General features: G+C 45.6%; 1 protein-coding gene and 1 pseudogene across 1 annotated transcript; both read right to left on the bottom strand.

The window, feature by feature from the left end:
- Positions 1-15,847: 15,847 nt before the first annotated feature.
- LOC130851927 (endogenous retrovirus group V member 1 Env polyprotein-like) lies at positions 15,848-18,502 on the bottom strand (the record flags this gene model as incomplete). The annotated part of the gene is given in 1 exon segment (XM_057732595.1): positions 15,848-18,502. A coding segment is annotated over 1 exon segment (1,506 nt), but the record flags the coding sequence as incomplete, so codon positions are not given.
- Positions 18,469-21,567, bottom strand: LOC130852597 (mitochondrial import receptor subunit TOM40 homolog; annotated as a pseudogene).
- Positions 21,568-22,055: the final 488 nt, after the last annotated feature.

The raw sequence follows: 22,055 nt of genomic DNA, 5'->3' as shown, positions 1-22,055 counted from the left end.
CCCCTTTAGCCGCGCCACACAGTTTGCAGGATCTTAATTCCCCCGACCAGGGATCGAACCCATGTCCCCTGCATTGGAAGCATGGGGGCTTAACTGCTGGACCACCTGGGACGTCCCCCAGACTTCGGCGCTTTTTAAAACACTGAGGCTGGGCTCCCCTTCCATCCAGTTAATTCAAAAGGGGGGCAGAGAAAGGGGGTGAGGGGTGGGCATCACCTGGGTGACTCTTACCTGCCGCAGAGCTGAAAACTGGGGCCCCCTCCGAGTTAAATCCTTGCCCCTCACTTTGTAGCCCTGTCCTCAACAAGTGACTGGACCCCACAGGTGAGCCCCAAGGGCCACGTAGGGAGGGTTCAGGGAGAAGTCAAGGGTTCCCTGGGGCCTTGCACGGAGAGCATTTCACCTGAGATAAAGATAGCTCAGGATCCTTAGAGCTTAAACTCGGAGTGTTATCTGATCAGACCTCTGATCTGATTTCTTTTGGCAACTTAGGAAAATTTCAAATGAAAACACAAGGACAAGCCATGGGAAAATGGGAAAAATGCTTTGAAGTTGGAAGTTTTGATCCTCAGAATCCTCATTTGTTAAACGAGATGTAAAACATGATACAAATATGTAGACTCCCAGAGTAATGTATTTGGAGCATACTTATACTAAAAAATTATTTTTTTAATCTGAAATTTAAATTTTATTGAGCACCCTGTATTTTTATTTGCTAAATCTGTCAACCCTATATAGAAACTTTAGTAATTCTTCAAAAAATGGCTAAGTATGACTGTCATATTTGCTAAAAATATATATATTCTCTTCATTTCAGTTAATCATTTCGCCCCAAACCTTCCTAAGAAAAATGACTCTGCTTCGTGGCTTAAAAGGAGTTTTAAAGAAAATGAGAACTTACTAAAAGTCACAAACTGACCACTAGAAGGAGCCACATTGATTAAACAGAAATGACAGCCTATCTCCTGGGCTGCTTAGTCTTAATGCACGATTTCAAAATGAGCCTTATGTTAAAATTAATCACTTTTCTGAAAGATAAGGGTTTTTTTTTACTTCCATGAAATAACATAACCAATACATTCAATGTCTAAAAAAGGTAGCAAACAACACATGGTTTTCAACAAGAGTGTCCTTTGCGTTAAGCCTTTCCCATTTGCCATGGATGGAGATGGGGACCAGCAGGGAGTAGGTGCAGACCCACAGGAAATACCCAAATAACAAGCCCCTAAGATTGATGATGTAATACATTGAACTTAAAACTGTAAACCAGAATCGAATTTGACAGATGACTTAGTGAGTCTTTGAGGAAAATACCAGAAAAATAGTGTAGGAAAACTCTAAGATCTCTCCTCTCCACCCATGAGATGTCACCCTCCCCATAGTTCCCTGACTAGAGGGGGACCAGCTAGGACTCACTCATTTTACTGCTGCTTCCCCTTCTCAGACCTGGAAGAGACAGGATTGTTCTGTTTACTTTCCTGTTTCAAGGGACTCCCTTACGCTCTGGTTTAAAGTAAAACTCTGTTTTACTCTTACATTTTTCAATAATCATCAGCGTTAAAAATTATGCCCTTGTAGGGCTTCCTAGGTGGCGCCGTGGTTAAGAATCCGCCTGCCAATGCAGAGGTCACGGGTTCGATCCCAGCTCCAGGAAGATCCCACATGCCGCGGAGCAACTAAGCCCGTGTGCCAAAAAATAAAAAAAAAAAATGTGTTAAAAAAAAAAATTATGCCCTTGTAATAATCTATGAGCCAGCCCAATTTGCTCCTGGAAATACAAAGATGGAGCATTTGGAATTTAGAAAGCCCTATCTCTTTGAAAGCTTGTTTTGCAAGTTTATGATCTTAGCAGTTCTCAAAAGCAAAGACTAGTCTGCAAAAACATTTTTGTAAAATTTTTTCTTTGCCTTCCTTCCATAAGAATCACAATCCTGCCCAAGACAGATGGATGCTGCCAGCAGGATAGGGGGAGGTCATATACATGGAGGTACAGGGAGAAAAGCACATCACTTATTTAAAAAACAATATCCATCACGATTATTCAGCATGACAGTCAAGCCAGCTTTATCAAGAACTTTCTAATGCCTGATCTTCAGCCAGTAGTTTTTCAGATCCAAACAAACAAATAGTTCCTAACCTGTGTAACGGGGAGGAACCTTTGTATTCTATTACAAGTTAATCACTAAAGGGATGTTGTCTATAAGCTTAAATTATACATAATAGCCCATCTCTGGGAACCCTGCCTCCCAGGTAATGAGTATTAAGCTAAAATACCTTTGTTTAGCTCCCAGGAAACATCCTGACCAGGCCCACCTGTGAATGACCGCAGGGAGGAAAAAATTAACACATCACTTCTGGAGGCTGATGGGAACCAGGAAAGGTTTGATTTTACTCCCTCCCCTTTTGGTATGAAAGAAGCCTGAATTCTAACTCAGGCAAGCTGGTTCTTTGGGACAGGAATCCACCATCTTCTTGGTCTGCTGGCTTTCTGAATAAAGTCGCTATTCCTTGCCCCAGCACTCGTCTCTCGATGTATTGGCCTGTTGTGCAGTGAGCAGTACAAGCTTGGACTCAGTAACACCTGTACGTTCTCAAGTAGGATGTACAAACGTCCCTACTCTTCGGAGGTCATCTACTGGGGCCACTGCACCCGTCCACAAACATGAGAACAAAACGGATGTTTTGTTTCTCAGTGACTGAAGTAAGTACAATAGAAGAGTCTAAATGGCGGAAGAATTGTTCTAAAAGAATTTTTCAAATGATACCCACTGTTAAAAATTTCAGCACTGTCGTGATGAAGGAACTAATTGATTGAGGGCAGGCACGTGGTGACTATGTCACCTGCTGGATGGCTGGTTCACAGTCCTGGCAACCATGGCAACCAGTGTGAGAGGTGATGGGTGAATTTGGTGATCTTGCTAGGAACCCAGGGTTGTAACAGTTGTGTTTTGGTAGTTATTAAGTGTGGCAAAAGGTTGGATAGCATTTTGCAATTATGCAATAAACATCTATAGAAATACACGAAGGCCAATGAAATGAGAAAAGCAAAAGCCATTTTGCTGAGTTTGCTGTAGTAAGGGAGCTAGCCACCGTCACTTGCGTTTTGGTGGAGACTCAAAAGTGAACGAGTGGGAAAGCTGTAAGAGGTGTAGAAAGGAAAGGCTTCAGGTGTGCCCAGCCGGAGGCTCGTGGCAGGGGGAAGCTGGAGGTGGATAAACTAGAAGCGGACGTCCTATGTAATTGGTTGAGGGGCAGGTTTGGCTTTCTCTGGTTGGTTTTAATTTGGAAGTAGGGATGAAAATGAGGGAGGGCTGTCAGTTGTTAATCAAGTCCTGGCCATTTGGGGCCAATTGTTACAGAAGTTATTATTTAACTTCCTGGTTTGCTGCCAGAGACAGCAGTCTTGCTTCCTGTAAGTCTGATTTACAGGAGGCTGGCTTCCTGGGCTGGTGACTAGAGAAGGGCTTGGTCTCCCAGGCAGGTGGGTGCAGGTTGTGGGTCAGAGCTCGATTGCCATGTGTGGTCTGGCCATTGTCTGTGTGTACATTCAGTCTCTCCCATCCCATTCCTTAATCTATAACAGGAAGAAAAACTAAGCAGATGCACCCAAAAGATGTTGGTGAGAGATTAAAATTAAAAATTTTAATCATAACGGGAATTCCCTGGCAGTCCAATGGTTAGGACTCCATGCTTCTGCTGCAGGGGGCACGGGTTCAACCCCTGGTCGTGGAACTAAGATCCCACAAGCTGCGTGGTGTAGCTAAAAAAAAAAAAAAAAAAAATTACTATGCTCTTTTAGAATTAAGATATTTAAATTTCAAATACAGTCTTCATCCAAATAGGTCAGGTTGCACATTCTGGGTAAATCATTTATTTTATGAAAACCAGTGTCCTATAGTCATGGACTTTATTAGGTAGACTGCAAAGGTGCATGAGCTCTTACATACTATACACTGGAATGGAAGCCCCGGAAGGCCCCTTAGCCCTGGCATCAAGAATAGGCCTGGGGACTTCCCTGGTGGTCCAGTGGTTGGGACTCTGTGCTTCCACTGCAGGGGGCATGGGTTCAATCCCTGGTCGGGGAACGAAGATCCTGCATGCTGTTCGGTGAGGCCAAAAAAAAAACAGAACAGGCCCGATACGTAGCAGGTACAAAAGAAATATTTATTGAATGAATTAACGCATATTTAAATTTTTTTAAATGTATTTTTAACTATGCTAAAATACATATAACATAAAATTTATGATTTTAAACATTTTTAGGTATGCAGTTGAGTAAAGTACTTTCACATTTTGTAGAATCATCTCCAGAACTCATCCTGCAGACTTGAAACTCTGTACCTATTAAACACCAACTCCCCACTTGCCCCTCTCCCTAAGCTCTGGAAACCAGCCCCCAACCCCTGTCTCTATGAATTTGGTTTCCCAGGGCCTCATATACGTGGAATCATACAGTATGCATCATTTGTGACTGGCTTATTTTACTTGGCACAGTGTCCTCAAGGTTCATTCATGTGTAGCATGCATCAGAATTTCCTTCCTTCCTTTTTTTTTTTATCTCCTCCCACCTGTTCCTCCCCCCAAAATAATTAGGAAAGATATAACCTGAATATGAACTCATAACAGTGTCTTTGTTTCTCTTACTTCACTCATTTTTGGTATTTGGAAATGGGCCTCATTTCCCTCATCTGTAAAATGGGGTCATAATATATACATGTGCACATGCCCACTGATCTAGTCATCCTGCCTGGCACAAAGGAGGGGGTGGGGGGCTGTTAGCCCTCCCCTGCTTGACCCCTTCAGCTGGTTTTCCCCTCACTCCATCTCCCCCTACTCAATTCCCTTCTGTCTTCTTTTGACCCTCCCGGGAGCTGAGAGAGGAAGGGACCAGGGTGGGGGGGGGGTCATGACACACACAGGTCGTGACCTGGGTGGGAATGACCAAGAGGGAAGGACACTCGCTCTTTCCAGGACAATGTAGGGACTCTGGGGGAAAGGCTTCCTTTGTTTTCCTTTTTTTTTTTTTCTTTTTTACAACAAACTGCATATATTTAGAGTGTACAATTTGGTCTCCCAATCTCCCAATTCATTCCCCCCCCAACCCTCCCCGCTTTCCCTATTTGGTGTCCATATGTTTGTTCTCTACATCTGGGTCTCTATTTCTGCCTTGCAAACCAGTTGATTTGTACCATTTTTCTATAGTACACATATATGTGTTAATATATGATATTTGTTTTTCTCTTTCTGACTCACTTCACTCTGTATGACAGTCTCTAGGTCCATTCATGTCTCTACAAATGTCCCAGTTTCATTGCTTTTTACAGATGAGTAATATTCCATTGTATGTATGTACCACATCTTCTTTATCCATTCATCTGTTGATGGATATTTAGGTTGCTTCCATGCCCTGGCTATTGTAAATAGGGCTGCAGTGAACATTGGAGTGTATGTGACTTTTTGAATTATGGTGTTCTCTGGGGTATATGCCCAGTAGTGGGATTGCTGGGTCATATGATAGTTCTATTTTTAGTTTTGCAAGGAACCTCCATACTGTTCTCCATAGTGGCTGTATCAATTTACATTCCCACCAGCAGTGCAAGAGTGTTCCCTTTTCTCCACACCCTCTCCAGCATTTACTGTTTGTCGATTTTCTGATGATGCCCATTCTAACCGGTGTGAGGTGATACCTCATTGTAGTTTTGATTTGCATTTCCCTAATAATTAGTGATGTTGAGCAGCTTTGCATGTGCCTCTTGGCCATCCGTATGTCTTCTTTGGAGAAATGCCTATTTAGGTCCTCTGCCCATTTTTGGATTGGGTTGTTTGTTGTTTTGATATTGAGCTGCATGAACTGTTTATATGTTTTGGAGATTAATCCTTTGTCTGTTGATTCATTTGCAAATATTCTCCCATTCTGAGGGTTGTCTTTTCGTCTTGCTTATAGTTTCCTTTGCTGTGCAGAAGCTTTGAAGTTTCATTAGGTCCCACTTATTTATTTTTGTTTTTATTTCCATTACTCTAGGGGGTGGATCAAAAAAGATCTCGCTGTTATTTACGTCGAAGAGTGTTCTTCCTATGTTTTCCTCTAGGAGTTTTATAGTGTCTGGCCTTACATTTAGGTCTTTTATCCATTTTGAGTTTATTTTTGTGTATGGTGTTAAAGAGTGTTCTAATTTCATTCTTTTACATGTAGCTGTCCAGTTTTCCCAGCACCACTTATTGAAGAGGCTGCCTTTTCTCCATTGTATATCCTTGCTTCCTTTGTCATAGATTAGCTGACCGTAGTTTATCTCTGGGCTTTCTATCCTGTTCCATTGATCTATATTTCTGTTTTTGTGCCAGTACCATACTGTCAAGCCTTCCTTTTTAAGGCTGAATAATATTCCATTGTAGGTATATCCCACATTTTGTTTATCCATTCATTTGTTGATGAACGCTTAGGTTCCTTCCACCTTTTGGCTATTGTGAAAAATGCTGCTTTGAACAGCATGTACGAAAATCTCTTTGAGACTCTGCTTTCAGTTTTGGGGGGGTATATACCCAGAAGTGGGATTGCTGAATCATGATCATTCTATTTTCTTTCTGGGGGGAACCACCATACCAGTTTCCATAGCAGCTGCACCATTTTACACTCCCGCCAGCAGTGCACGAGCATGCTTCTGACTCCTAAGTTTGATTTCCTGGTGAGCTGGTATGGAGTGGATTAGAAGCAGAGCATTAGAAGGGTCCAGCAGGTAAAATAACAGCATGAAATGTCATCTGGCTATCTAATGTGGAGTGACAGGAATTCTAAGAAGCAAAACTAGTGCCGGATTATTACGATATTCAATAATGGATACTCTTAGTGATGCTTTGGAATGTAATGAAAAAGTTAACTTATGTTTGATTTCCATTGTATAAGGAAGCAGGCATCTATATTTATGTTAGAAAAACATCCATTGATAATTATGCAAGTTTTGAAGTGTTCAAATTACGATTTTCAAAACAAAGAGTTCCATCAAAATGGTGAAATGTTTCAAAGGGCTGGTTGTTAAGGAGGTCATTTTCATTTACCCAGGAAGTTCGCGTGTATGGCCTGGACCCCTCCCTATGTTGCCACATTAGTGAGACGTCGCTGTTTCCATGTATAATCATCACACAGAGGCCTTTTCACTTTTAAATCATGATGTAATAAGAACATATACTAAACCAAAATAATATTTTCAGCTAATGGTGTTTGTATGGTCGTGAAATGTTTATCGATTAAGGAAAGAGGGACTCCATTGAGCTAGGAAAACATTTTCCAAACTATTGGAGAATGACAGGTCTAACTAAATAATTACCATTTGGGGGTATATCTTGAACTGTCTTATGTACAGAGCACTAAGGATCTGAAGGAAGTGAGGAGGTGACATGGCCTGAAGAGGATCATGACCTAGTTATGACACACAAGGGGCATTATTACAGTGTGTGGGCTGCACATGGGAGGAAGGGGGGTCAGGGAGAGGTGTACCCTTCATCCCGGGCAGAACCACTGCGGCCACCCTGCTGATAGCTGGCAGGCAGGCAGGCTTGTCCAGGTGTGGCAGTAGAGGAACGGTGGTGAGCCTGTGCGAGCCAGGCCCCGGCCGCTGGGGACAGAGGGTAAGCTGGGAGGCAGGAGAAATGTTTGTCGGAAAGCTTGGTTGGGGTTCACCACCAGAGACCAAAGCCAAGGTTAGGGAACCCAAAGGGATCTGAACAGAAGGTATTGAGACTGAGAATAAACAAGTAACTGATAGTTAAAACAGCAGAGGGTCATTGAAAGGTGCATGGGGACATCGCATATTATGAGGTTATGCTTTCCCATACTTTTTTTTTTTTTAATGCTTTTCCATCTTTTTTTTTTTTTTTGGTTTTTTATTGGAGTATAGTTACTTTATGTTTCCCCACATTGAATTGGGAAAATACTGCTGTCGCTTTGCTTGCTCCACATCCCGGTTCCTTTGTGAAGTCGGGTGTGTTGTCATTCCAGGTTCACGTGAGGAAACTGGGTGGTGAACCCAACCCCCCTTCAGTCACATCCACATCAGGAGCTGAGCTGAGACTGGAATTCCTTGCCCTGGAGCTTTTTGCTACCAGGTGAGCCTTGGTCCTGTCATTTCCAGTGCTAAAAATCTTCTCCTTCCTAGAAAAAGCTTTCATTTCTAATAAATATATTACATCTTAATGGGCAGTGGGCTGTGGGGCCTGGAGAGTAGCTTGTGCAACAAATTCAGTCAAAAGTCACCGGTTAATACCAAGGTTTCCTCAGCAATGTTAGCTTAGGAAGTGGCCTGAATTGAAGGTGACTTGGTTTTTGAGTCTTTGTTAGAGACCTTAGGTTTGTTTTTTTTTTAATTTTATTTATTTATTTATTATTTTTTTGGGGGGTACACCAAGTTCAATCATCTGTTTTTATACACATATCGAGACCCTAGGTTTTTGGTGCCTGGCGCTGAGACTTTTATTCAATAGTACAGATCATATGCTGATCAGGAAGACTGTGCTGGACTTCATTTTAGATCATTTTAGATTTTTAATCTAAAATGAAGATATTTGTCTGTTTGCAGGCAATGAAGCGAGGGCTTTTGCATGTATGTTTGAACCTTCGGTGAATATTTCAGACAATCACTGAAATGTAAAACTACTGAGATTGTTATTTAAAGCTTTAAAAAAATTAACTAGATTGATAGAGAATGAATCTTGGCCACATTTTCTTTTTCAACTGGAAGTTCCCTTATTCATTAGTTGAATCTTTAAAACTGAGTTACTGCTACTTAGTTACAAATGAAATAGCTCAAGGCACTGCTGTATTCTAGAATGTTCTGCAGACAAGTGCAGCTTAGGATTTATAGTAACACTGCATTCTAAGGTGGAGTGGGCTCCCCTTCTTCGTAACCCATGGTGGGGAGCTCTTATAGAGAAAATAGCCTTGGAGCTTTGTGAAAGATCCTCTTGGGGTGTAAAGCAAAGGCCGGAATGAAGCCATCAAGGCATGTTCCTCTTTGAGAGAAAAGTCTGGGTAATGTGAAATGCCTCCGGGTAGTTCTATGCAATACGTTTGAGAGCCCTGCATTTGAAGAGGGAAGACCAGACTTCTGTCCAGGTCAACTCTGCCTGATACAGCCTCTTCTGGACACTCCGCCATTTCCATGACATTGATATCTGAAGTCAAAGCAAGATGTACAAATGGGATACAAACAAAACAATAAAACAAAAATTCAAACTGGCAACATAAAACTAACAAAAATTCAAAGTGGCAACATCGATGTGAGACAGATGGTGGTGTTTGCTGAAACTAAATTGTACAGTGTTAGGTTTATAGTAGCAGAAAGACGTAGCTTCAAGTCCAATTCTATTTTTTATTAAATAATATAACTGTAGACAGGCTTTGTTTGCTAAACTGGACTAATCAGACTTCATACAAAACCCAACTTTCCCTAGCCAGCAGTCCTTCAATGCCACTTTTAATGAGGTTTCCCAGCAAATTTCAGAACATCCAGTCTTCTAGATTAGGACCTTTTCTTTTTTTGGTAAAGGGCCAGATATTAAATCTTTTGTAGGCTTTGTAGGCTGAGGCAAAATTGAGGATATTATGTAGGTACTCACATAATAAGAAAATGTCTTGTCACACTTAAGAAGTGTTTTGAGATTAACAGTCTTTGTTTTTTTTTTTAATGTGTTACTTTTTCCTCTTACACAGTTTTCAGTGGAAAGCTAAACTAGATAATGAATTCTCAATAGAATGTAATTGCTGTTATTTTCTTTCAGAGGCTATGAAAAGTTTGTTCCCAAGGAAGGATTGAACGACATATTTGAAGTGAATAACTGGCAAGTTTAGACAGGGCTTCTTAACCTTGGCGCTACTGCCGTTGTGGGATATACAATTCTTGGATGTTTAGCTGCAACTTTGGCTTCTACCCACTAGATGGCAGTAGCCTCCCCCACCCACAGTGGGAATAAGTATCTCCAGGGCCTTCTTGGTGGTCCAGTGGTTAGGATTTGGTGATTTCACTGCTGAGGGCCTGGGTTCAATCCCTGGTCGGGGAACTAAGATCCCGTAAGCCTTGAGGCGCGGCCAAAAAAAAAAAGTATCTCCAGACATGGGCAAACCACTGTTTTGGATAAACTAGCAAAAGTGGTCAACTGAAGAAATATGGCTTAGGCAGGCACACGTGCACACACACGGCATATACATTTTTCTTCTGGAAGATCTGGGTGCTTTCAGATTAAAAAAAAAAAGAAGACGATGACATAAAGCATGGCAACCTAAGCTGTGAGTTCTGACTTTTGGCTTTGAAGTAGACAACTTAATGAATGATACTTTCACTCTGATGTTTTTCTTCCTAACGCAGTCAGAACTAGGCTCTGAGAAGTACAACTCCGTTTCGCAAGGGCTGTTTTCCTGGTTAATTACATTCCAGAGAAAGGTAATAAACACTTTTTACTGCCAAAAGATCACTATAAATATCAAAAGCTTCACAATGCAAAGAATAATGAGAAAAATATTTTCTCAGAAATTTCAACATATAATGAAAGGGGATTATCAGTGACAACGAGCTTTCTACAGGCATCACTAGCATCCTCCCTCCCCACCCCCAGATAATTCCCTGTCCTTCTCTCGCTAAGAATAAAGGAGGGAAAGAAGACTACTGGAAGACTGAGGGGGAGAAAACGGAGCCTGTTTTGGCCCTTGTCTAACCTCTTATGGGTAACAAATAGTCCTGGGGTGCCTCCTCGATGCCAGGCACCTGGCGAGCACACAGAGGAGTCCCGGAAGCATGGGTGCCCTTTAGAAGCTTACGGCTTAGTAGGCAGGATCAAGCAAATCAATGCATAAAAACAACATGAAAAAGTAGGAAGAAATAAGTGGTTTTAGATCAAACCCATGTGAGTTTTTGATCTCCAGCATCATGAGGGCTTGAGAAAAAGCAGTGCTTGTGCTGGGCCTGGGAGGATTACAGACATGTAGAGCTGGGACAGGGGAGGAGGAAGAGGGTGTTGGGGGGTGGGGTGGTTCGCAAAGCGAGAGGCGAGACTGGCGGGCAAGGAGTGAGAAGTTCTGATGGGCTGCAGAGAAGGTGGGCTTGAAGGCCATGGGGAGTGGAGCTTTTATTCTAAAACCAGTGAGAGGCTGGTTTGACATTTTAAGCTGGGTGGTGACAAGACTGCCCACTTCAGTAGCATTCACCTCGCAGCTCCTGGGGATCCCAGGCCTATTATTATTATTATTTTAATAAATTAATTGATTTATTTATTTTTGGCTGTGTTGGGTCTTCGCTGCTGCACAAGGGCTTTCTCTAGTTGTGGAGAGCAGGGGCTACTCCTCGTTGCAGCGCATGGACTCCTCATTGCAGTGGCTTCTCTTGTTGCAAAGCACAGGCTCTAGGCACGCAGGCTCAACAGTTGCGGCTCGTGAGCTCTAGAGTGCAGGCTCAGTAGTTGTGGCACACAGGCTTAGTTGCTCTGTGGCATGTGACATCTTCCTGACCAGGGCTTGAACCCGTGTCCCCTGTATTGGCAGGTGGATTCTTAACCACTGCGCCACCAGGGAGGTCCCATCCCAGGCATAGTTGAATGTTGAATTATAGCGGCAGGGTGTTTTGAGTTCCTTGGAGGCTAAAAATGTGAGGTAGAGACAATAAGTTAATACAACTTATCAACTATCCTTGTTTTACTTTAAAAATGCTGTTGGGTTTTTCATCTTGGGAACAGTGTCTGAACTGAGGCCAGTTAACTGAGATAAAGGTGTGTGGAAGTACCGGGCTCCTGGGAGACAGCCAGTGAATCCCCTGCTAACAGCCCAACACCAGCCACGTGGGGCTAGAGAGCCTTCTGGCCTGTGCTGGGAAGAGTACAAGATGGCAGAAATGACCTTCCCACGCCCTTTCCAAAGAGTTAGTAGAGGAGTCATGAAGGGAGGTCCACAAAGAAAAACAGTTTTGAACAGGAAAGAATCAATCTCCTGAATCAAGTTGCTCTTCAGCATGTATACCGAGGTCTATTCACAGTTTCCTACTCACAGGAATCCTCGGCTCTAGTTCCGGGGATGCTGAAGCAGTGCTATATTAAAATAATGTATTAGGCATTTAGTTCTTTTAATTTCCCTGGGGACTAATCTGCCTGTTAGAGAAATAAGTTGCTTTTGGCAGGAATTCCCTGGTGGTCCAATGGTTAGGACTCAGTGCTTTCACTGCCAGGGCCTGGGTTCAGTCCCTGGTCAGGGAACTAAGATCCTATAAGCCGCAGAGGGCAGCCAAAAGAAAAAAAGTTCCTTTTGCCACCAAAATCTTCCCTTGGCTCCAGGGCCTGCCTACTGCATCTTCTCATTCCAACCAGGATTCTACTCTGGGGAGCCCAGCATATCCGACTACCCCATCATTCTAGGTCAGAGTCCCTTATTATCTGGGGGCCAATCAGTGAACAGGAATACATGAAACTCTATCAAAGAGTAATATCAAATCCTGGCCAGATCAGGATTAGGTTTAGCTGCATATAACTTGGGAGTTCAAAATAACAGTGGCTTATATAACACAGTTTTTCTCTCTCATGTAAAAGCGCACAGGGACATGATTTTGGCTCATGGCTTCCCTCTTTAAGGTCACCTGGTATTCAAAACTGCATGCTAGAATTCCAGCCCCACTTCAGAAAAACAGAAAGGGGGGAGCCTTTTCAGAGAGCTTTCTTTTTTTTTTTTTCTTTTTCTTTTCATTTTTTGGCCGCACTGCGCAGCATGTGGGATCTTAGCTCCCCGAACAAGGATAGAACCTGCGCCCCCTGCCCTGGAAGCGCAGGGTCCTATCCACTGGACTGCCAGGGAGGTCCCTCAGAGAGCTTTCCTGGAAGATTCCGTTCATACCTTTAGCTGGACTTAGAGCCCACAGCTGGCCATGAGACTGAGGTGGGCAGATTATGTTCCTCACAAGGTGAAGAGCCCTGTCCTAAGGGAGACGGGAGAACAGACACTGGGTAGGGACGCAGCCTCTCCCAATCAGACCTGTGCCTGACTCTGTGAGGTGCTGACATCTGTCTTGTCCAGAGGACGTCCTGGTTCTCACATCACACATACACCTGCTACTTCTATTCTAGGTGAGTAGGGGGCAAGAGTTTGGCAAGAGAGAGACTGGACTCCTTCAGGCTGGTTAGCCTGGGGACAGGAGGTAAATTTTCAGCGGTGAGGTAGATAAATCAGTTTCCATGTAGGGCTTCATCCAGATACCCAGAGACTGTGGCTGTCCCTGCTTCATCACTTAGCCCATAAATACAGGTTTTGCTCATGGATAGGGGCTCTGCGGCACAGTGCTGTCTCTCCCTCTCCTTCCTCACGGCTGTGTTCTTCTCTGCTGAGCAGAAGCAGGACCTCAGAACCTGCCAGATGTTTCTGGCCCAAAAGGCTTGGCACTGGTGTTTCAGTCTGTTAGCTGTCTTTAACTGCTTGTGGGAATTTTCAATCTGATAGGATCTCTGGGTATAATTCTTTATTTCATAGGGATAAATCTCTCATCGTGGAATTTTAGGTGTATCCACAGGCAATAAAAGCACATATTTATAGGTAGCAGGCTTGGCATTTTTCGGATTTTACTACTAAGTGACTGCAATCACTTGACGTGTTCTAAACCTGTTCTTTTGACTGTTTACCTTGCTGGACTATGTGTTTCTCCAGGGTGAGAACTATATTCTATCCATTTTTGTGTTCCCAAGCTCCCCAGCTTGGTACTTTCAAAAAATGTTTCATTGGTAAATTAATCACCTACGCTGGCCAAAGTCAAGTTGCTATCAGTGTCAATACTTCCCCTGTAGCTGGTTACCATCAAGCACTCCGGGGGCCTAATTTAGAGGGAGGGGCAGCCACTGGAAACTAAGAAGGTGACAGGAAGAGCAGTGGTGGCACAACGAAGGTCTCACTTATTCCACACTGTCTTACAAACATCAGAGTGACTGATGCAGGAAACACGACCTGGTGACAAAGAGCAGATATACTCTGAGCAGGTATTTGGCCGGAGCTTTTAGCCACTTTCCTTCTTTTGACCAAAGGTCCATGCCCTGGGTTAATTTGGTTCAGTGTTTCCCCCCTTCTAGGAGGTGATTCAGGGGTTGTGCAAGTGATCGGTTCATATTTCAGGATATGAGTGTGTGGCTGAAGACAGACTGTCATTATGCTCTCCCTGATTCAGTCAGGGCAGTCTGTTCTCTCTGATTTGTTTTTATATGTGGATTTTTATAAATTGTTTAAGCTAATAGTGATATTGCTAATGTTTTAAATATTGTGATTCCGTTCAAAATCTTGTTTTAAAAAGAAAAAAAAAAGGCTGCTATAGCTAAAAAGTTCCAAGAGCACTGACTTGGCTATTCACCAAGTTCCATAATCACCTCTTTACAACAACCAAAACCTGAAATAGCGATTACAGAGGAGATGAAGGAAAAGAATTCTCACACGCTTCTTCCAGGTGGATGTTTTCTAAGAAGGCTGAGTGTCTGAGGACAGGGTATTGGGCTGCAGTGCTCACATTCCCTCTCCCCCTTCTGCCCCAAACCTGGGCTACATCTGTACTGAGGATTCAGACTCCCACATGATACATCATGGCAGATACTGTGGCTAAAGGCACAGGCTTTTTCTGAGTTAAAAAACCTTGTTGCCTTTGGTCAGGAGGGCTGGATCCCATAGAAATAACAAGTCTCCCCTCTCTTCAAGTCTAGAACTAGTCCTAAGCAGTCACTCCCAAACTCCTTCAAAAAGAGAAGAGGAAACAAGCCAGACTCACTAGAGTGAGTCTCCTTTCCACTCAAAGCGCCTGCAGGTTCCTTCCCTCGTTATTCCAGTCTGCTTCCCTGGTCTCCTCCTGTTCAGTGATTCCTGGAGGTGGGGCAGGAGGCTGGGGTGGATGCAGCTGAGAGGGGACCTCATGGACTAGATCCCCACTTAGGCCATTTCTCCGTAGTCTGAACTTCCACAGGTTTAATTATCAGAATTCAAGCATCTTTATTTGTAAAATGGAGGATAATAGCGTACGCTTGGCTGTAAAAAAAAAAAAAAAAAAAAAAAAACACTTAGTATCTGGCAGATGTTGAAGAAATGACACCTTTTGTTACCATCTTGGCGTCCCATTGCTTCTGCAGCCTTTCCTAAAGTGCTGCTGCCTGTCAAGCAGGAGGCATCTCTGCCTGAAGGATTTTGAAGTGTGTGTGCATGTGTGTTTTGGCGGGGGTAGGGGTTGGCACCCTGGTAGATTACTGGCAAGGCTTTTGTCCTTATCTTTCCTCTCCAGGCCTGCTGACTAAAAGTCATATTCTTGAAGAAGCCCAGGAAAAGCAGGTGCATTCCCAAGGGGAATATGGCTGGGACATCGGGGCAGGGGGCATAGTGCAGAAAATTCCCGTAGACCAGTAGCTATCCATCCTTTGGCAACAGTCTGTGGCTACCCTGGTCCCTGGTCATGTCTGTCCCCTCCTCCACATGGATATGCTGCACACATGTGGTTGAATGACCGGACGCTTCCTTTGCACAACACCCAAATCACAAAATAGCAATAAGAGTAGACAATACGGTAACCCCCTCCCAATTTTCAGCCATCTTACCCATGACTGTATATTCACTGACTTACAATTATGTCAAGCTTTGCTGGGAAGTAAAAGAGTCAGAACTGCCTTAATAATGAAAATCATTTCATGCTACCAACCCACCTCTTTGGGGCTGCAGTTCCTTAGAACTTTCCTTGCGCAACTCCTCGGCATCAGCATTTGCTATCATTTATTTTCCAAGCGTTACTGACCTGGGTCCTTGGACTCTTTAATCAATAGAAATTGACAAGAGGCCAGATGGGAATTTCAGACAAGACTTTATGGGGGCTCGTGCTGCAGCACAAGGGAGTGAAAGCAAGAACCAGGTGTCCTTGCCTGCTCCTTCACAAAGAGCTCCCTGGATCCTCAGATGGGGTGACAGAGGAGATGGATCTGCAGGCCAGGCAGGGGGCATGGCTTAGGTGGTTTGTCCATCCTCCTTGGCGGTGCAGTAAGTAAGGATCATGCACAGTTTTCTGCTTCTGCGCTGGCAACTCAAAATGGCAGACTTGCTCATTACTGCCACCAGGAAGGTTGTGGAGTGGTCAACATCGCCCCTACTGCACAGGTGTGAGGTTTAATCACTTGTGGTTGATTTACGGCCTTCAGCATCCTGTTGCTTAAGGAAGCTTCACCCCTTGGTGCGTTTATGGTTGCCAGCTTCCTGTTGTTCAAGGAGGTGCTGTCTAGGTGCAGGTGTCTTGGTAGATGACCCTACATCCCAGGGATCTCATTCTCTCTTGAGAGAGTCTACACCCATTATTCTTAAGGGTCAAGGGGCCGAAGGTCTCTTCTTCTGGAGCTACTTCCTGCTGAACAGGGGCCACAGATTCTAGCCTACCCTAGAGGTGTATAAGTCCCTTGTTGACTGTTCCAAGGACCTATAGGGACCTGGGTCACTTTCTGATGGAACGGGTTGAAATCCTTGGACCACCATGAGCCCCACTTGGAATTGTTGAAGCCTGGAAGACACAAATCTAACTAAAAGATTTAACAGGCAGGGTCTGAATAATAACAAAAGAACTGCTGCCACTAGAGGGCACAGGAGAGGCAGGAACCAAGTAACACTGGGGATATAACCTTTGAGTCCCATATAGTTTGGGCAGTGGGGCAGCTGAACCCATGTAACCATTTAGCTTGTTCATAAATTTCCTGAGTATTTAGTTCAACTTCCCTCAAGCTGTTGATGTATGTACTGCAAGTTTTGTTAATTATTGTATAGACACCCCCTTGTTCGGCCAGAAGATAATCCACAGTTAACCTACTGTGAAACACAACATCAGCAAAGGAATCTGGGGACTCCTGAAGGCCCCTTAAAGGCATCACCAGTTTGTTGTTGTTGTTTTTTCTTTTTTGGCCATGCCAAGCAAGGCTTGTGGGATCTTAGTTCCTCGACCAGGGATTAAACCCGTGCCCCTGGCAGTGTAAGTGTGGAGTCCTAACCGCTGGACTGACAGATTCCCATCACCAGTTGCTTTTTTTTTTTTTCCCCATCACCAGTTTTTGAGGCCAGGTTTTCTGTGGTCTGTGAGAGGTTTCCTAAGGTTGTTGTGTGATAGGCAAACCCCACCCAAAGGGTGGCAAGTTCTATGGCTGCCCCAATTCCTGCCAGGATTAGTCCGAGTGCCCAATTATGTCTGTTTTGAGAGGTGGCATTATATATGGTGGCGCCTAGTCCTTTAGGGCCCAATCATCCCAAAGTGCATTCTCCCCGGAAGTGAGCATTGTCTAAGCATGGATAGGCCATTGCTCAGAGAGGCCAGGAGAAGAAGGAATTTGGGTTCCCTTCAAAGGGTAGTTTATTTTGCAGTGGACCACAGAGGAACAGATATCCTGCGGGGGTGCAAGCTTGGCGGGGTGAAGTGGAATTAAACCATCGACATAAAAGGAAACCCCAGCTAGGTGCATTATTGCATCTGGGAGATGGCGGCCCTCCATCTAGTGGTCCTCTGTCTAGTTCTGAGTTTTCCTCTATTCCCTCCTTGTCACCGAAGGCAGATGGGGTCTGATAGGTGAGCCTCCAGGAAGTGGTTGCTCTTCCCTTCCAGTGTGTACAAGAGGTGTTGGCTTGGGTGCCTGGGGAGAGCAGAGATGGGTCCACACAGCAATGAGTCTGGCTAGGAGTGCATGAGGAGCTTGAAGTGGAAAATGACATAGGATAAATAGAGGGCAAGCTTCCCACATCACTAAGGCAGGTATCTGTCTGACAGGGGTGACAGGGTTTTCCTCACCCTGTGCAGAGAAGGGGCTGCTTGATCCAGAGGCCGGTTTGCTTCCAAGGGTTGGTAAGCTCTACACACCCCATATTGTCATGATCTTCGAGTTCCACTGTTAGAAGTGGCGTGCTCCTAACAGGTTCAGAAGTCAGGGTGAGATTAATGTCCTTGTCTACAGGCACAAACTGGAGCTGAGAAACCCCCTCTTGTGGGCGGGGAGGACAGATCCAACAATTAGAGAGATTACTTTCTGAGGCCAAAATGCTGGAAAAGTTGACAATTGAGTTTTCTGTCCAGGTTCCCCTTCCTTCGTTATTTTCTCTCCAACCCCTCTTTTTTTTTTTCCATGTATATTTTTTGTAGTTTTTTTTTTTTTTTTGTAAAATGTCCCGGTTCTTCCATAACTTATAAACATGATTTATACCGAGGGGTGGATGGGAAAGTGGGCAGGAGCGGAGTGACTGAGGATGGGGAAGCTCCTCTTCTTGCTGCCCCCTCGGGGCTGGGCCCAGGGCCCTTTGGGGGACGGGGACACCCCAACACCTCCCTGAGGTTGTCTGATCGCCTCTGCCCCTGGTGCTCAGAATCCCTTCCTGGACCCCAGGCCCACTGGGCACACTGCCCCTGGTACTCCGAATCCTGACATGCCCGTGGTTCCAGAATCCCCCTGCCAGCTGCTGGGGGTGATGGGTCCCCTCCTTTCCACTGCCCCCCTGACTCCCGAGGAGGAGGGAAGGGAGCGGGAGGCGGGCTCAGGTCTCCCCCTCTGTGGCAGAGGGAGGGGGAGGGGGGATCTGAAGGAGAAAGGGCATGGAAGGCGGGGGCCAGGAGGGGCTCAGCCAATGGTGAGGCCGAAGCCGCACTGGAACTTGTTCTTTCGGTGATTCAGGAAGGCCCCGAGGGCCAGCGTCAGGGGCAGGGGCGGGAGCTTCTTCTCCAGCATGGCGCCCACGACCTAGTTGCTGTCCACAGAGCCTTTGAAGAGGAGGTTGGCCTTGGGCAGGTCCAGCTGGTACCCGAAGGAAACACTTGTGTCCTGCATCCTTGTGCTGGCCTCAAACTCCACACCCACCTGCAGCTGGTCACTGGCTTTGTGGTAATATGTTGCGTGCATGCCCGCCTGACCCAACGTTACTGTCGCCAACCAGTTATTCAATGTATATTTCCCAGCTAGTGACATAACAGTGCCCTCCTCCCCGGGCCGCTGGTGGTAGACCAGCTCTCCGCCCAGGGCCAGACATGGTGTGATGCTCTGGAGGTAGTGAGCCACAAGGATTCCTGAACCCACCAAGACGTCTGGGTTCCCCAGGGTGATGGCTGCTGTGAAGTCGGAACCCCGGTACACCCCATCCACCTGCCAGTTCACAAACTTCAGCTGCTGGGTCTGGATGGCCACCTTGGACCTAAGGCCGGGGCCCAGCTGGTGAATGACCTGAGCATTGAGGCTGCCGTTGTTGTCCATGTCACCCACCAGCACAGGGAATGCCTCTGTGGGACTCAGCTGCTTAGTCCCCACGTACGTGACCCCAAAGTGGTAGGTGGACTCCCCGATTGTGCTGAGGGCTACTGTGTGGTTCACCTGGAAATGATTACTCAACCCTTTGTTGACTGTGAGCTTGACACCTTCCATCTGAATAGGAAACAGCTCCTTGCACTTCCAGTGGCACTCCTCGAACGTGCCCGGGTTGGGCAGGCAGCCGCAGGCTGCATCATCCCCGGTCCCTCCAGCGTTGGCGGCTGCAGTCCCGGGGGTCCGCACCAGCCCCAGCGCCCAGGCCGCCCCCGAGAGGCGGCAGCGTGAAGCCCGGAGGAGAGGGTGGAGGCGGTGGCAGTCTCACGAGGGGAGGCGCAGGCGGCCCTGCGGGCGGCGAGCTAGCGACCAACACGTTCCCCATGGTCGCCTGCTGCCGCTGCCGCCGCCGCCGCCGCCGCCGCCACCGCCACCGTCTCCCCAACCCCTCTTTAGGAGAAGGGCCAAGAGAAGGGTCCATGTTTTCCACCCTGTCATGGGTTCTGGTCTTCTAGACCCACGACGGGCAAAAGAGTTGCTTCCTTGGCAGGGGTGGTTGAGCAAACCGGCAAGAGGCAAGCAAAAATATAACAACAAAATTAGCAAATAGAAGTCCAGCCTACCATATCACCTTTCACTTATCTGTTAGTGGTGCTTGTTTTTTGAGTAAGTATCTCAGGTCTTGTACTAGCTCACAGGTGTGTTCTTCTGTTGTGGCCTGTGGGGTTTTTGGAGGCAGGAGTTTTAATCTAGATAATGTACCCAACTAGGTATTCCCTGTAGTTTAATGGCAGTGGGGGTGGCTAAAATTACTCTATAGGGGCCCTTCCATTTTGGTAATAGTTGATCTTCAGGGGATCCCTCCTTCCAAGTTTTTTTTTTTTTTTTCCTTCCAAGTTTTAAGAACTTGGTCCCCGAAGTTAATTTGTGGAGGGGCTACCCCTTCTGTTGTATCCCTAGTGGGAGCTGGCAGTGCCTGTTGGCTTAGTCTAAGATTGCCTTTCGAGCCTGTCCCAGGTTAATAACACATTGTAGGCTCTGTCTCACTTCCTCACACCTATGGTGAGCAAGGGCCTCTCATGGGTCATTTCAAATGCGCTAAGCTGCAGGAGACGCCTGGGGGCTACGTGAACCCTGAGGAGTGCAACAGGAAGCACGTTGCTCCAGGGTGCACGAATCTCTTGACAAAGTTTTCTTAAGGTTTTCTTTAAAGTATGGTTCATTTTTTCTCCTTTTCTTGAAGACTGGAGGTGCCAAGAGGAGTACAGATTATAGCTAATTCCCAAGGTGGTCGATAGGCCTTGGGCGACCTTCACTATGAGGGAGGGCCCGTTACCGCTCTGGAGGGATTTTAGATGCCCGAACCGAGGAATTGTCTCCTTTAAGAGGGACTTACAGACTTCAGTGGCCTTTTCAGATAGAGTGGGGAAGGCTTCCACCCATCCTGTAAGAGTACTGACAGACACAGTATTTACATCCTGACCATGGGGACGTTTGGGTGAAGTTTAATTGCCAATCTTCCCCCAGGTATGTCCCGCAGGGTTGAAGTAGCTTGAGTAATGAAAGAGGGATTGGATGGGCTTGTGGGTTATTATGGACACACAAATCATAGGCAAGGGTCACTTGTTTTATTGTTCCTTTAAGCCTCTTTCCTGAAAAGGTCCCTTGTATCAAGTCCCATAGTGCATCCCTCCCATGTGGGGTGGCATCATGTAAGCGCTTAATAAGCCTCCATTGTTGGGCCCCAGGGATAAGAAACTTGTCATCCTTTATATACCAGCCTGTGCCTTCTTTCTACAGCCCCATTTTTCAGCATTCTCTTGTTCCTGTGGGGAATACTGGGGAAGGCCAGGGAGTTTCGGGAGTGGGGCCAATCACTAGGGCCATGATCTGGTCCAGCTCTCGCGACTGAACTGCCTATTCTGTGGCTTGATCAACTTTGTTATTTCCTTGGCTTATAAAGGACGCTTCCTTCCAATGGCCCTTACAGTGAATTACTGCCACCTGGGTCGGGAGCTGCACCGCTTCTAAAAAAGCCAAGATTAAATCTTTGCTTTATGGAAGAAATTCTAGCAGTTAACATTTCCCTCTCTCTCCAAACGGCAGCATGAGCATGTAGCACATGGAATCCATATTTAGGATTAGTAAAAATATTTCTCTGGGCTGAAGTTTGGGGTGGTGGGGCCTTGACTTCTATGATTTCATTTAAGCTAACTATAGCATCCTGCCATTTGGGTTCCCATCTCTATAAAACTACTCCCATCAATCAACCATTCAGCCTCATGGTTGTCAAGGGGTTCATCTAGAAGACTGGATCTGCTGGAATAAGTTTGTTCTATTGTCTCTGTACACTGATGCAATAAATCTCCATTTTCAAAAGCTGGAAGAAGAGTTGCTGAGTTTAAGGCTTGGCACACTTTTAAAGTAACATGAGGGGTATGCATTAGGAGAGCCTGACGTTTTGCTAACCTTCTCCCAGTTAACCTGGTGTCCTTTGGCTTCTAACACAGATTGCACCTGATGAAGGGTTACTACAACTAGGTGTTGTCCCCGGGTGAGCTTAGAAGCCTCATTGACCAGTAGGACTGTGGTCGCTACCACCTGTAGGCAGCTGGGGCCTCTAAGGGTACTGAGTCCAGTTGTTTTGAAAATTAAGCCACTGGCCTTTGATCTGCTCCCAGCTTTTGGGTCAGGAGTGCTAGTGCTATTCCTGACCTCTCATGGATTGGGTGAAGGGTTGGTCTAAATGTAGAAACCCCAGTGCTGGTGCC

The sequence above is a fragment of the Hippopotamus amphibius genome, chromosome 4 (assembly GCF_030028045.1).
Source record: "Hippopotamus amphibius kiboko isolate mHipAmp2 chromosome 4, mHipAmp2.hap2, whole genome shotgun sequence".
NCBI lineage: Eukaryota > Metazoa > Chordata > Mammalia > Artiodactyla > Hippopotamidae > Hippopotamus > Hippopotamus amphibius.
This window is presented reverse-complemented; position numbering and strand designations above follow the sequence as displayed.